Source organism: Citrus sinensis, chromosome 5 (assembly GCF_022201045.2).
Source record: "Citrus sinensis cultivar Valencia sweet orange chromosome 5, DVS_A1.0, whole genome shotgun sequence".
In the NCBI taxonomy this organism is placed as follows: Eukaryota; Viridiplantae; Streptophyta; class Magnoliopsida; order Sapindales; family Rutaceae; genus Citrus; species Citrus sinensis.
Genome location: NC_068560.1, coordinates 8,030,576 through 8,045,661, shown reverse-complemented (window position 1 = coordinate 8,045,661; position 15,086 = coordinate 8,030,576). Strand labels below are relative to the sequence as shown.

Here is a 15,086-nt window from a genome sequence, read left to right as displayed (position 1 = left end):
TTAAGTCCTCCATCATTTTTTTTATCGAAGGCTGTTTAACGCAATGCTTAATTTACCATTTTACCCTTGGAATAGCAAATCTATCTCTCTGCTTTGACCAAACGCATTTGAAAGCTGAAAAAGCTCTCATTTTCGAGCTTCACATGGCCTGCTCTATTGTCCCTTCCAGTCTCTTCTTCTTCCACAAGGTAAATGGAAAAAAAAAAATTATAATAACAGTGATAATAATAATAACAATAATAATTTTTATTTTCTAAAATGTTAAATAAAGACTCTAGCAGTCGCTCAATATATATCATCGATAGAATCTTATCAATATTCTTATCTTTTATTACCTTTTTAAACTTTTAATTTTTTTATTTTATTTTCTAAATTTTTCAGGATTCTAGAGTTTTGACTTTTGAGAGCTTTGCAGTTGACAAATTCAAGTTACGGAACGCTGACGTTTGTCGCAATGCAAGACGATTGCGGTGCTGCTTCGGCGACGACGACAGAACAGTATAAGATGAAAATTCCACACGTTCTGACTGTCGCCGGCTCCGATTCCGGCGCTGGCGCCGGAATTCAAGCCGATCTCAAAGCGTGCGCCGCTCGTGGAGTTTATTGTTCTACCGTTATCACTGCCGTTACCGCTCAGAACACTGCTGGTGTTCAGGTTTTGCTTTCTCTTTCTTCTATTATTTTAAAAAAGCTTCATTTATTTATTTATTATTCTCCAATTTTATGGCAGTTAATTTGATAATTTTCTTCTGATTATATTTTACTGATTGCCAGGGTGTAAATATTGTGCCTGAAGATTTTGTCGCGGCTCAGTTGAAGTCCGTGCTCTCTGATATGCAAGTTGATGTGGTAATTCAAATAATTGATTGCTGTAATTATATTTTTTTAAATTGATTAATCAGTTTCTCGGTTAGTACAGTTAAATAGAAAGGAAGAAGAATATAAGTTATTGCTTGAAATAAGTCGTAATTATTATGGTTCAGTTATTTGAATTGGTTGAAATATTATATGAATGCTGAAGACATAACTCATTGCTTGTTTTTTCTTCTAACTATGAACCGTTTCTAGGTGAAAACAGGCATGCTACCTTCTACTGACCTAGTCAAGGTTCTTCTTCAGAGTCTTAGTGAGTTTCCAGTTCGAGGTATGCTGTAAAATTGAATGGTTTGTTTTCGTGATTGCAATTTTTGTTGCTTTTTAAGTTAACTTCGTCATATAATTGAAGGCAGCTTTGGTGGTTGATCCTGTTATGGTATCTACGAGTGGGGACGTGCTGGCTGGCCCTTCCACTATCACTGGGCTTCGGTATGTAAAATCTTCTTTTTCTTCATAACACTTAACACTCACGGCCAGGCCAATTGTGTATACTTAGTTGTTTTAACTCAGCAGCGACTTGGACATTTTTCTGTTTACTTTTGATGTTTGTAGATTTTAACTCATTTAGTCGGAACATTTTTCTTTTTATCAAATATGTCTAGTTCCTATCTTTATAAAATTTAAGGACCCCTTCCTACTTTCTTCAACCATTGCTCCTTTCAAGCGCCTTTCTCTGTCGCTGCATTCCTTGCTGTTCCCGTCAAAAATTTTATCTTCAGTCAAAACTACCTTGACTAATGTGCCACAGAAGAAACACTGCAGTAGCTTTTGAGGTCTTCTTTGAAAAGCAACCTTTTTCACTATCACAATGGCATAACTTGCATTTATGCCTACCAAAAGAATTATTTGTCAATATTGCTCTGTATACACACTGCAGCAGCTATTTTAATCTTGCTATTTTTCTTTTTTAGTTTTTAATAGCTGAACATGTCCATATGAAACCGTATGGAAAAGGCCTGGTAATTGTTGCCTTCTTATTTCTGAATGCAGTGAGAATCTTCTTCCCATGGCTGACATAGTAACCCCTAATGTAAAAGAGGCATCTGCTTTACTTGGTGGTATGCAAGTGGTTACTGTTGCAGACATGTGTTCTGCTGCAAAGTTGTTACACAATTTGGGCCCACGGTTAGTGCAAATTTTTTTTATTATATTTCTCTCCAATAATAAGTCGTGTAGGCATTGATCTTGGATTCATTTAGGTTACAGAGCTATCTATATACAAAATTTCAAATTGTTCATTACAAATGGAGTAGCTACTATCAGTTTTGGTAATTGCTTTGGTGATTACTGTCCAAGATAAATTGCTAGTAATGGAATTATTTCTTATCAATACCAATTTCTTTCATATGCATTACAAAGATCGTTTAACATTTCAGAAACATCATTCTCCAAGTAGTTTGTTGAAGCTTGCAGAAGTTATAGAATGTATGACTTTAAGCCTTTAATGCCACCTCATACACTCCCCTCTCTCTGAATTTCATCCTTGGGGTCACTACGATAAATTTAATTGCGAAACCAAAAAAAAAATTTTTTTTCTTTATTTATTTTTTTATTTGAAAAAAGGGGTAATTTTCTGCTAATATTTATCAAATTAGATTGCTTAGTTTTACAATTGATCAATGAGCTTAATGTTTGACATGTACATTTTTTTCCCCCTTCTTTCTTGCATTAGTATCATAGTTGAGCATTGCATTTGATTTATGGTTTACCAGATGCAATCTAGTTGGGATATAATAAATTTTAAATGATAAAATTCGCCTTCGTAGTACAATTGGTGTTTATATTTTCTCAAGTTGTTTTAATTAATAGGACACAGAATATGTCATTTTAAGTTATGTTGCAGCTTTCTTTCAAATGGCCAAAGTGATGCAGCTGCTGTCAAAATAATATCTAATTTTCACTAATTTTAAGTACTTCAGAAAAAGAATAGGGGGAAGGGGGTAGCCGTGTTGTATATAGATATTTTCTAAAGCATGTTACTTTACACATTACCCTGATTGTCATAAATTTTCAGTTCCTCTAGGACATTAAAGTCTATAGTTTCTTATGCATTTGTGTTTCTGATTCCGCTTCATGGGCTGAATCTTTGTTGGAATAACTATACATTATATTTGAATGAACACAATAAAATAAAAATTAGAAAATATGGTCCTAGATAAACAGGCAATGTGCTTAAACGTACTGTTGATTTTTACTTTCCAGAACTGTGCTTGTCAAAGGTGGTGACCTGCCTGATTCATCCGATGCTGTTGATATTTTCTTTGACGGTAAGCTTACGCCCAATTTAATTCTTGAGGAATGCCAAAATCAGATTCCTTGTATTTATGTGTGTTTGTGAAAGGTTAATGTTAACAGCAGTCTCAAATATTTTCGATTATTGTAGGTGAGGACTTCCACGAGCTGCGTTCTTCTCGTGTAAACACTCGTAACACTCATGGTACTGGTTGCACTTTGGCGTCGTGTATAGCAGCTGAGCTAGCAAAAGGTTCTCCAATGCTATCAGCTGTTAAGGTAATTGTTTCTGTAAATGTCTTCTTAATTCTCTTCTAACCTCGAATAGTTAAGTATGTAGGGAGAAATGACAAAAGTAGCTTTGTTGTTGCTGTACATAGGATCCCTTACTATTCACTATAAGACAGTGGAAGTAAATGGTCAAATAATGTGTTTTTAGCTTCTACTTGCAAACTTTTGGACGGTCAGACAACTGCTCTAAACTGGAACCTAGAAATTACACGTTTATCAAATCTGTATGAATGCTGTCATATACTGTGGGTCTATAAATATATTTTTTGAAGTCTTAGTTTTATTACAATTTTATGATAAAAAGTTAACATGAATTCATATTTGGCTCCGATAGCATGTATTTTTTGTTTGATGTTTCCTGAAATTTTTTAAAGTTTTCTTCTTGCCTACCCTTGGGCAAATTACATACTGGATGCACTCTTCTGTCATAATTTTATGCCTGGATATTTTAGCACTTTATTGTAGTTTGCTCCAACACATGTGCTTTGATGATCCAACACATGATGTCTTTTTGCGTGAACCACTAAGATTCACGTAACAGTCTATTTATGTGACCAATCATGTTCCTAATTCCATCTCTATCTCTCTCCATGTATTTCTGTTTCATTTTTAATTTCTTTTTGAAATGATGAAACTCAGCATGTCAATTCTCATATATTTGACTTTTGACAGGTGGCTAAATGTTTCGTTGAAACAGCCTTGGATTACAGCAAAGACATTGTAATTGGAAGTGGGCCTCAAGGGCCCTTTGACCACCTGCTGAGACTTAAAAGTACTTCTCACCAGTCTCATAGAGCGGAGGCATTCAATCCAAGTGACCTATTTTTGTATGCTGTCACAGATTCAGGGACGAACAAGAAGTGGGGCCGTTCTATAACGGATGCAGTTAAAGCTGCCTTAGAAGGAGGTGCTACCATTATTCAATTAAGGTTTGTTCCTATAGAAATGCTCTCTCATTCAGGCTTCTCTTAGTTCCAAGATTATGCCTGTTAAGTTTATGTTTCACCCAAATAATCGAAGAGATCTGCAAGATCTACACTCTGTGGCCATTGACTTTTAATTGATCATAGGTTTTATCATATGCTGGCTAGATTGTATTCCTACGTTTTTACCTAGCATTGTATATTTAAAATTTTCACACGATTCATATGACTTGCTGTTTCTGTGCCCCTTACTGTTAACAATATAATGTGCATTTATTTGGCTAGAGAGAGTACATGCTTAATTTTACCCTCGAATAATAATGCCCTCCTTATGACATCGTGATTTTTAATCAGAAATTAGATAATACTTCCCATCTTGAAACAACCTTCATATTTCTCTTTTAGCTTAAAACAAAACATGTTTTACATTGCTGAAATATCTGACACTTTAGTTCTATTTTTCTTTTCAAACAGAAATAAGTAGGATCATCAGTGGAGTAAAACTATTCTCTTTTTGTGCACACTCGTTTCTCAATGCTTGAGACGTTGCCTTGTCTCTGAAAGTTCATCACCTTTTTAGCTGCATTAGCTCTTAATAGCATCTGCGATGTGTATTTATGTGCAAATAAAAGTACTCAGTGTGATGTTGATTTCATTTTTACTTGCTTTTGCAGAGAGAAAGATGCTGACACAAGGGGCTTTCTCGAAGCAGCGAAAGCATGTCTTCAAATTTGTTGTGTCCATGGAGTACCTCTGCTGATTAATGACCGCATCGATATTGCCCTTGCTTGTGATGCTGATGGTGTGCATCTAGGTCAGTCTGACATGCCTGCTCGTACTGCCCGTGCTCTTCTTGGTCCTGATAAGATCATTGGCGTATCATGCAAAACACCTGAAGAAGCCCATCAAGCTTGGATTGATGGTGCCAATTACATTGGTTGTGGTGGAGTATATCCAACTAACACAAAGGCAAATAATCTCACTGTCGGTTTGGATGGATTGAAAACTGTTTGTTTGGCTTCCAAGTTACCTGTGGTTGCAATTGGTGGCATCGGCATTTCAAATGCATCTGACGTGATGAAAATTGGTGTATCAAATCTTAAAGGTGTTGCCGTTGTGTCAGCTCTTTTTGATAGGGAATGTATCTTGCCCGAGAGCAAGAAGTTGCACGCTGTGCTGATGGATGCAGTACAAAGGGTAAAATGAAAATTGAGTAATTAGGAGGCAAATTTTAAGGATTTAGGAGATGAAGAATTGATTATTTTGATGTTCTCATATTCCTTCTCATTTTTTCTGCTGGTAAGAAGTGAATTTTTCTCTCTGTATTTATTCTATGGCGAACGGTGAGGGATCTCTGATTAAAAAAAAAGTTCAGAAGTGATTAAACGGAAATCTGATCTTTAAGTAAGCTCCATTAAACAATACTAAAAAAAAACCCCTATTAACATTCATCTTAATTTCAAAAATACCCTAATTTAAAATAACAATTTCTCTGACCAAAAGCCAAAAAAAAAATGAAAAAAGTGTATGATGCTTTTGTCTGGGTTTTGGTGCGGGTAAAGAGTTTTGTAAGAGAAGACTTAGGTTTTAAAAAAAAACAAAACATAAAGATATATTTAGATTGTATTTTGTCCTTTATTATAATAGCAAGAATGAGAAGTTTTATAAGATTAATGAAGGAATGTCAACAAATCCTTTGAAGTTTGCAACCTATATATATTTTGGCCTCTGTCGGACCGAAAATTATTCAATAAACGCACTAATGACAAAATGATGTTACTATATTACTGTTACCCTAAAGGCTTGTGTCGAAGTGTTGCACTGTGGCAGCTGCGGACTTTGGGTGGGTTAAGTAACGTAACAACTTTTAAAATAATTATCTTCGGTGGTTTAGAAATAGGGTAGAACTATTTGAACCCACAAATTTATTCTTTACACCTTTTTAATTTAGGATTTTATTATCTAGATAATTTTTTTAAAAATTTATTAATCAATCTTTTCTTTCCTTTCTCATCTCAATTTCACAATTTATAATTAATTCATTCAAATATATTCTTTTAACTGTAAATAATTGGTATCACTATAGATGATGATATACTACGAAAAGTCAAAAATATGGATTTAAAATAGAGTGAAATTGAGTATTTAGTTTACAAAATATGAGATTGGAGAAAATATGCAATTGTAAGGTAGAGATAGAAAGTGATTAGTGAAGGGTAATTTTAAGATTTTTAAATTTTTAATTTTTAATAATGAATTTATTTTTTAAATACGTGTAGAGAGAAATTTGATGAATTCAAATAACCACCCTTAGAAATAATTAGATACACTACTATATAGAAACAAGTTAAATAGCTTTCGTCTTTTGAAATTATTTTTGCCTTTATTTCATATGTTCATTATGTTACTGTTGTAGTTCTTCTAAATTAAAAACTTTCATTTAAAAAATATTTTTTACTTATAAATTTTTAGACTGGTTTTAGAGCTTGTGGATCTCTTGTTCACTTTATATAAATTTTTATATATTCAATCTACTTAACTTTTTTCTCAAGAAAAAAGTACGTAGAAATTACCTAAACCCTAACTTTTTTTTTACTTCACAGTGTCACTTTTCAAGTTCCCAACATTAATTCCACATGGGCCCTTTCTCATTTAAATGGGATCGATGTCTAACACGGCATGTCATCACGTAAGTGACTAAGGAAACCCTAAACCCCATAGATTCACTTTTGTCAAAAGCAATGATCCAAGTGGATTTGAAAAAGCATCACAACGACAACTCATGAAATAAGAAAGGCCCACCGACTTGAAGAAAAAGTCCGACGCGGGAAGCACTTTTCTTTCAAAATTAAACTAAACTATTAAGCTGCTTTATCAAAGAGAGTCGTTTTTTAAGGAAAAAGAACATTCATCAGCCATGTCATTTTAGTTAGGATCACCTTTTGCGAATGCTTTTATTAAAATTAAATTGGAAATATGCAATGCTACAGTTAAAAGAAACAAAGGCGAATTTGTCGAGTGGTTCTGCCTTGTTTGTTTGCCTAGAAAGAAAAATGAAGTAACATATGGCATCTGAAAGAATGGAACAAATAATGAACCAAACGAAAGACCCACCAGCCCACTACAAGGAATAAAGTTAAAAGCAGATCAAGAAACTCCAATTTTTCTCCCAACTCGTTTTACATTCTTGAGGAACAGAAAAAAAAAAGAACAGAAACTTCCAGCAATTGTGGCTTTTGCTAGCATCACTCTATTCATTCTTTTTAAGAGTTTTGAAGATCATTCTAGTGACATAAAGTCATAAAGATTCATGAACTAATGTGATGGGTAATTCTTTTTCGTAATCGAAAATAAAAAGATGGGTTGAAATATCTAGTGATATTTCTATAAGTAATCAAATTCGTGGACATTCTTACAAGAAAACCCTTATGATACTCGAATTCATACCTTATTATACCTTATTAAGTATGTTATTTCATTTTTAAATTGATTTATTTTGCAGCAGCAAACCTTTCTTTTTTCCTCTTCCAATTTAAAAAAACGATGAGTTTAGCCAGTTTCCTAAATTTATAATATTCTAATTTAAGAAGGCAATTTGCTAAACTTATCGACTTTGTCCACCTTTCCATAAAAAACCAAACAGAAAATATTCACTCCAGCTAATATTAGAGAAGAAGTTTGATAAACATGTCACAATATTTAAAATGTGTTAATTTCAATCAAATTTTATGTTTTTTCTAAAGCTATCATGGATGTTAGTTGAAATTTGAGCTGAAAAATGGGTTGCAATGTCGTTCTCATGTCGTATCAAATTTAAATTGACCTAAATACGGCCCATTTAATAATTATATCAAAATATTGAAACCTTAATTCAACACGAAAAATAAATGGATTACCCAATGATCCGTTTAATATCTATATATTTAACAAAATTTACATAAAATATTTGCACATTATTTCACACACATACACACACATATACACACATATATAATTTATCAATATTATATATATATATCTACCGAAATACTATGCATTTACATTATTGAAGTTCTGTATCTATATAAAATTTTATAAGTGAAATATTGCTGACATGAATTTACAAATTAATTTAGAATAAAAAATATAATATCAAGGTAAATGGGTTAAGAAGTAAGAACTTTAACCCTAACCCGATATTAAAAAAAAAATTATATCGATCCAGATCCAACCTATTTAATAATCGTGTCAAATTTGATGACCCATAATTATTTATACGAGTCGTGTTTGTGTTGAATAATTGGGTCGTGTCAAATTTTGACAACTCATTCAAATATTTGATGTACATAGGATAGGTGACATATGCATGCATGCATGATCCTAAAAAATATCCAAGTAAAATCCTTAGAATGTCTTTTCTTTCTTTATCATTGATTCTTTGACATTGCATAAAACATTTAGCGTAAAATATTCTTCAGTTCTTTTTCTTGACCTTATGTAAGATTCTCACAGGATCATTCTTCTCTCTTTAACTAAATTTAAAAATTAAAGCACAAAATCTTGTATTCTTTCTCTATCATTGATTTGGTCTCTTTGTCCCTACAAAGCAATTGGTTTTTACAAACACAAATATATTTAGCATGATAAATTTTTTTTTTTTTTAAAAGGTCCACAGGTGACAGTGATGGTGCCACAAAAGCAAACCCAAATCCACTGTACATTTTCAATTCTGGTAGAATAGGACAAATTCAAAACACTGCATTTTCATTGTAGATTAACATTCTCTCCTATAGAAGCATCTTCTCCTAGCAAAATACGACTTTAAGAATCTAAAAGAAAATTAACATTAACTAACAAACATTGTCAGTAAACACACAATACAAAATCCGAAAAGCTATAATGAAAGGATACTAAAGCTTAACTATATTAGTTAACCTGATCAATCAACAATCAGTTTTTTTATACAGATACAGATATAAGAATTTTATAATCTGTAACGTAAAACTTAATAGGAAAAACTTCAAGCAATAATCTGTAGCCTTTCGTGTCACAAATTTTGCATTTCAAGTTGCTGAAGTGTCATTATAATCGGAAGCATCCATGTTACAAATTTTGTGTTTCAAGTTGCTGAAATGTCATTTTCTTATTGCACCTCAAAAACAAAAAGATAGACCACACAATAATGACATACTTTCAGAAACTCCGTACATATCAACTTTATGATTAAAACTCCTTACAAGAACCATGTTGTTTTGACTGTACCTAGACCAAACAAAAACCTTCAATTACGATGCTAATATCAACCCCAGCAAAGAGAAATCTAAAATAATCTTAAATCCTAATATTTCCAAGATCAAGAAGGAACACGCCCTAATGTTGTCTTATAGTTGAAATACTTGAAACTCCCTCGCCATCTATACACACTAATATACAGAACATTTATTCACCACCAGGTCCTAAATCGAAAACTGACTCTATACAAACATGAAACTAGAAAGCATGCTTAAGTACAGGTAATCCCAGAGGCAAAATCCTTGACTCAAATATTTGGAAGAGGGATAAATTAATTCTTAACTGATGCTAACTTCTCCACTTTGCTGAGCCTCCTTGACGGTCTTCTCATACTCGTCTTCTTCCTCTGCATCAGTTTCCTCTTCCTTCTCATCACCATCTTCTTCTCCTCCCCAGCCAAAGCCTCCGATTGATCGAGACACAGGAGGAGGAACTTTGGCCTCTTCCACAATTTTTGTGATCTCTTCAACACTTTGGAGGGAAAAGGTTGGGTTTTCTTTCCTATAGTAGATGGCTTGAGCTGTCTCTGTGAGTTCCCTGGGCAAGTTCTTTAGAAACCATGGATGGCTCTTGATTTCTTTAATGGTGATTCTCTGTAAAACAAAGAAAGATATAAAAAGTAATTACATAGTTAAAGTTGTTCATAATCAGGACGCTGCAAGTAGTGAAAATAGGATCATAAAAAGCTAATAATGGCCGACTGCTAAAAATGACTCCTCAATCACAATATGGTTCAAATGCCAAACTTCTCATACACTCCATTTCTGCATGTCATGAAAAGTATTATAGAAATTACAATAAATTTTATAATTATGACAAATTTTATAACATTGAGTTCTATGTCTCTGACATTTCAAAAATAGAGTATATTTGTAAGGATATGGAAATGTATAATGTCTCAGTACCGGATGTTAAATATAATCTAGGCTAAATATAACAGATTCAATCCTAGAAGCTGTAAATCTGCCATGTCAAAAGGCCCATCCCCACAAAAGATATCAGCCACATTGTAGTATCTGACCTGTATCTGACCTGAAATTCTAAATTTCTAGAATGTAACTAGCATGTGGCTCAATGAATTGAGTTCTGGTTACAGGAGGCAATGATTATGTCTTTATCTTTTCTACTCAAGGGAGCAAACAGCATCCAGAAAGAAGCAAAATTTAGTTTCTACTCCTGAAGAGTCAGTAAATAACTAACTGTCCATGATCTAGCTGACTTCATTTTCACATTAATGACATCTATTAGTGGAAGTAGAATGGCCTACCTGGCTAAACTCCAACAAACATTTTTCCTTTAACCATATGATTTTTGGGACATGGTCAGAATACTACCTACCATGGATACATACAAGGCATGATGCCACAGAAGCTTGTAGACATAGTCCAAGCATGTGGAAGTAGCTGGAGTTTTCAAATGATGACCCATATTTCCCTGAGACTAAATACAGTGAAAAGAAATAGAAGGAGTTGCTTGCTTTTTCCACATCTCAAAGATGTTGTGGCACATCTCACAACAACAGTTTCATAGGCCACCTTGTCATATTGACACTTTCATTGACCCTCCACCAGTCAAATATCACCCTCATAAATAGTCCACATGATTTCTTTTGGCAATTACAAAACATCTACAATTCCCAAGGCATTGCACTCAAGCTCCCTTGGCATAATACCTTGGCCTACAGGTGAATTATATAGTTCCAACAGAAGTTAAAACAAGTGGAAATTCTATAAACTACAGTCCATGAAAATTGAGAATGGTAAATAAATATAATTTCTTCTTTGATTTCCAGCCTAAACAGAAACAAGACTCAACTAAAACTAATGAACTTTGGCTCATTAACCCCCCACAATGACACCGACATAATGATATAGAAAACAAAACCTAGTGGCCAGTCACAGAATGTAAAGCAAATCTCACAATTGCAAACTATCTGACTCGTAATGTCTAAGAAAAGTTGTAATAATCCACACCAAACATCATACCAAGCTAAAGTAATAAAAAAACTTAGAATGATGAAGACTAAATAAGACCACATATGTCATCAGGTCTCCCGTCAAATTAAAACATTGTTCGCAGACCTTGTTTTTCTCTAATTTTACTCTTTTTAATCATTTTTACTTTCAGCATCAGAATCTCAACCTAAACATCCCACACAGTGTTAGAGAACAAGTATGTGTGTGTGTGTCACCCTCTACGTTAAGCCACTCATAATATAAATAAATTGAGATTCCCTAGCAGAGTCGATATAATCATACATACCCTCGATGGATTGGCAACAAAAATGCGAGAAAGAAGATTTCTACAGTCTTGAGATATGTGAACATAGTCTGGGATCTTGTATTGAACAGCCATTATTCTCTGCAGAAAAATTGAGAAAGATGTAAAGAAGAATGTAAAACAAATGCTTTCGTGAATAGATGAGAGATTAATGTCAAGGTGTCTTACACTAATGGTCTTCCTGAAATTCTTCGGGTCCTCCTGGTCTTCAAACGGGTAAGCTCCCACTAGCATAACATAAAGAGTAACCCCACAAGACCATACATCCGCCAACTGAACAAACAAAAATCAGTATTAACTGAACCTGCAAGGTGAAAATTTTTTAATGGCTTCTAAAAGTGAAGACTATAGGTTATATGTTTCATGTTCTTGCCAGAAAAATGACAGTAATCAACCATAACATAATTGATGTGGATACTTTAGATGCTCCATGGAGATCTGGATATGTGAAACTAAAGTCACATGTAAAGAAGACATGATAGGAGTGGATACCAAAACTATATGAAGAAAACAATAAAAAGTAAAAACATATGATAGATATAAGAATTGCTGCCCTTTAGTTCGGCCGGCGGCAATTTTGATTAGTAATTGCTTCACACCAAAGGTCTCATCCTTGTATATTATTCACTAGCCAATCAGAAATAAATCATTGATTGACCAAATTGAAAACCAAGGAACTGGCCTTCCCAAATCAACTCAAGATAGAAGATGGGAAACAAAAAGAAAAAAAAAATGCTGAATGGATGTACACGGTGATGTAGGAACCACAATAGAACAGCAATATATACTATTTCACAGGAAACCTCAACCTTAACCTTTGATCCACCCAAGAGAGAGAAAGAAATAAAACATCGTAGAGATGTTTGCAACCATGAACCCTGTTGCCCCAGATTTCCATTCAACAGCCAAGGGCGTGACGGGAATCATCTATGAACTTTAATTCACAGATATAGATTGGAAACCAAAATAATTAGGTACATTATAGATAAGCATTTACTTAGTATGCAATACGAATAAGTCATCCAATAAACATGAGCAATGTCACCTTGCCATCATATTCTCTCCTAGAAAGAACCTCTGGGGCAATATATGCCGGAGTCCCAACTGTTGATTTGGGCCTTGAATGCAACAAAGATGACTACACAAATAAAGAATGTCAAAAGATTAAAATTTTAGAATAACTTCATCAAATTAAACAGAGCTTATAACCCTGATCTGTTTATAATATCAAACCTTTGAGTAACCAAAATCACATATTTTCAGGCGAGGTGCTGGGCTTCCATCCAACAAAGTGTTTTCCAGCTTCAAATCTCTGTGGCATATTTGCTGCAGATAAAGAAAAAACAAATAAAGCAAAAATGAGAGAAATTCACCAATAAATCAGAAAGAACATCTTTCTGATATTTTAAAGTGATTTTTACCATGGAATGACAGTAGCTGACACCTGAGATAAGCTGCTGAAAAAAATATCTGGCCTGCACAAATACAAATGTGTGACAACATCAATAATATAGAACCTCTTTCTTTCTTCATCGCATTTCAAACAACATAATCAAATTAACAATATTTTTTTCTCTTTTCACAATGGGCCACTGATACTAAGCAAGTCAAAGTTATGAAGAGCTAATATAAATCATACTTCATCTTCACTGAACCTTCCAGCATTACAAATTCGCTCAAAGAGCTCACCCCCAGCTGCATACTCCATCACAATTGCCAGGTGTGTTGGAGTCAAAACCACCTGCAAAACTCAAACGCCCCAATCAAAATTTTGAAAAATAAACATATATGCAACATTGATTCTCAAATTAAAACTATTTTAACAAACAAAAATTCACCTAAACAAAAACCAAACCCACAAAATAAAAAACAAAAAATAACCTCCTTGAAGCGAATAATATTTGGGTGGCGAAGTTGTTTGTGATTAATAATCTCCCTGGCCACATTTGCATCAATCTGAAATACAGTAATTCCAAAAATTAGATAAACAAAAACATAACTCAAAATTAAAAATCAAAAATCAAAACTTTCATTCATCAACAGGTACATGCATGCAAGAAGTAAAATGGGTTTAATCAAAAATTTTAAAAAAATGGAAAAACCTTGTGGCCACGCTCGATGTACTTCATGGCAACGAGTTCTTTGGTGTTTTTGTTTCTCATAAGCCTAGCCACCCCAAAATTCCCAGATCCTATGTCCTTCATAAGCTCATACTTCTCCATTTTCTTTCCTTTTTTGTGTTTTTTTTTTTGGTGTTTATGTTGTATATGTGTGTGCGTATGTGTGTGTGTGTGTATGTATATAAATATGGGGATTAAAGAAGAAGAAGAAGAAGAAGAAGAAGAAGAAGAAAGCTTGAAGAATTGGGGTGAAGAAAAACAGAGTGATTTATAAAGAACAGGGAGGGATTTGAGTTTGGAGAGATTTGAAGGCAAAGCAAAGAATCTGAAACAACGCTGAGTGGGAGAGAATTATAATTGGAATTAATATTAAACTTTCAATTTTTTTTTTTAATTTTTTTGGGAAAAGGGAAAATGGAAACGGAAACAGAGTAGTAATAATGATACTGTTGTGAAGGGAGAGAATATTTTACTGTAGCTTCAGTCAGAGACGGGGAGAAAGTTGAGGAATTATGGAAAATGGAATTTGAGTGTTTTGGTTTTGTTTTTGTTACAATCTTTTGAGCTGAAAGAGAGAGATGATGAATGTGAAGGCCAATGGCATGTCCATTCTCTGTCCCTTATTCCAGTTTGGTGCGTCTTTTTGTTGGGAAAATAACAATTTAGTCCACAAAGTTTATGCGAATCACGAATAACTAACATAAATATGTTAGTCAAGCCAATTCATTCTTCAAGATTCAATTTGATTCAACAATTTTATGATCCATTTGAATTTAGTTTGGTTATATTTTTTTCATAAAATCAGAATAAACATGCATTTGCCCTCCCTTAATCTTAAAGACATAGTAGTTGAATTAATTAGTAATATAGTAAAATTTTTTTAATAAATAATGTATTTTTTTAGAGTTATATCCTAATGATATACGATTGGCTAATTTTCTTCTCATCCTTATGAGTCAAGTTCAAACATTTGATTTTTGTTTGTATTTAAAAATTTTTATCAACTCTTCTAAAAAAAAAATAAAAATTTATCAACTAAACTAGTTGATGCACATAATAAAGAATGTATGATTTGTAGTATTTGGAACTATTT

At 33.4% G+C, this 15,086-nt stretch overlaps 2 protein-coding genes across 3 annotated transcripts; one reads left to right on the top strand and one right to left on the bottom strand.

The window, feature by feature from the left end:
* Positions 1-30: 30 nt before the first annotated feature.
* LOC102610242 (thiamine biosynthetic bifunctional enzyme TH1, chloroplastic) lies at positions 31-5,714 on the top strand. Of its 2 annotated transcripts, none has more exons than XM_006470953.3 (10): positions 31-188; positions 416-655; positions 775-849; positions 1,069-1,144; positions 1,230-1,305; positions 1,867-2,001; positions 3,079-3,143; positions 3,260-3,387; positions 4,072-4,328; positions 4,997-5,714. In XM_006470953.3, exons 1-10 carry the CDS (start codon positions 144-146, stop codon positions 5,526-5,528), a joined length of 1,629 nt encoding a protein of 542 aa, XP_006471016.2. In that variant the 5' UTR covers positions 31-143; the 3' UTR covers positions 5,529-5,714. The 2 variants fall into 2 exon arrangements, with proteins under 2 accessions (XP_006471016.2, XP_006471017.2); XM_006470954.4 differs by having other exon boundaries at positions 57-188; positions 382-655.
* Positions 5,715-9,489: 3,775 nt separating this feature from the next.
* Positions 9,490-14,562, bottom strand: LOC102609931 (serine/threonine-protein kinase SRK2A). Its single transcript, XM_006470952.4, has 9 exons — positions 13,976-14,562; positions 13,755-13,829; positions 13,513-13,614; positions 13,295-13,348; positions 13,107-13,199; positions 12,919-13,011; positions 12,042-12,146; positions 11,856-11,954; positions 9,490-10,186 (listed from the first exon to the last, which is right to left on the bottom strand). The coding sequence occupies exons 1-9, from the start codon at positions 14,093-14,095 to the stop codon at positions 9,872-9,874; spliced, it is 1,056 nt and encodes a 351-aa protein (XP_006471015.2). The 5' UTR covers positions 14,096-14,562; the 3' UTR covers positions 9,490-9,871.
* Positions 14,563-15,086: the final 524 nt, after the last annotated feature.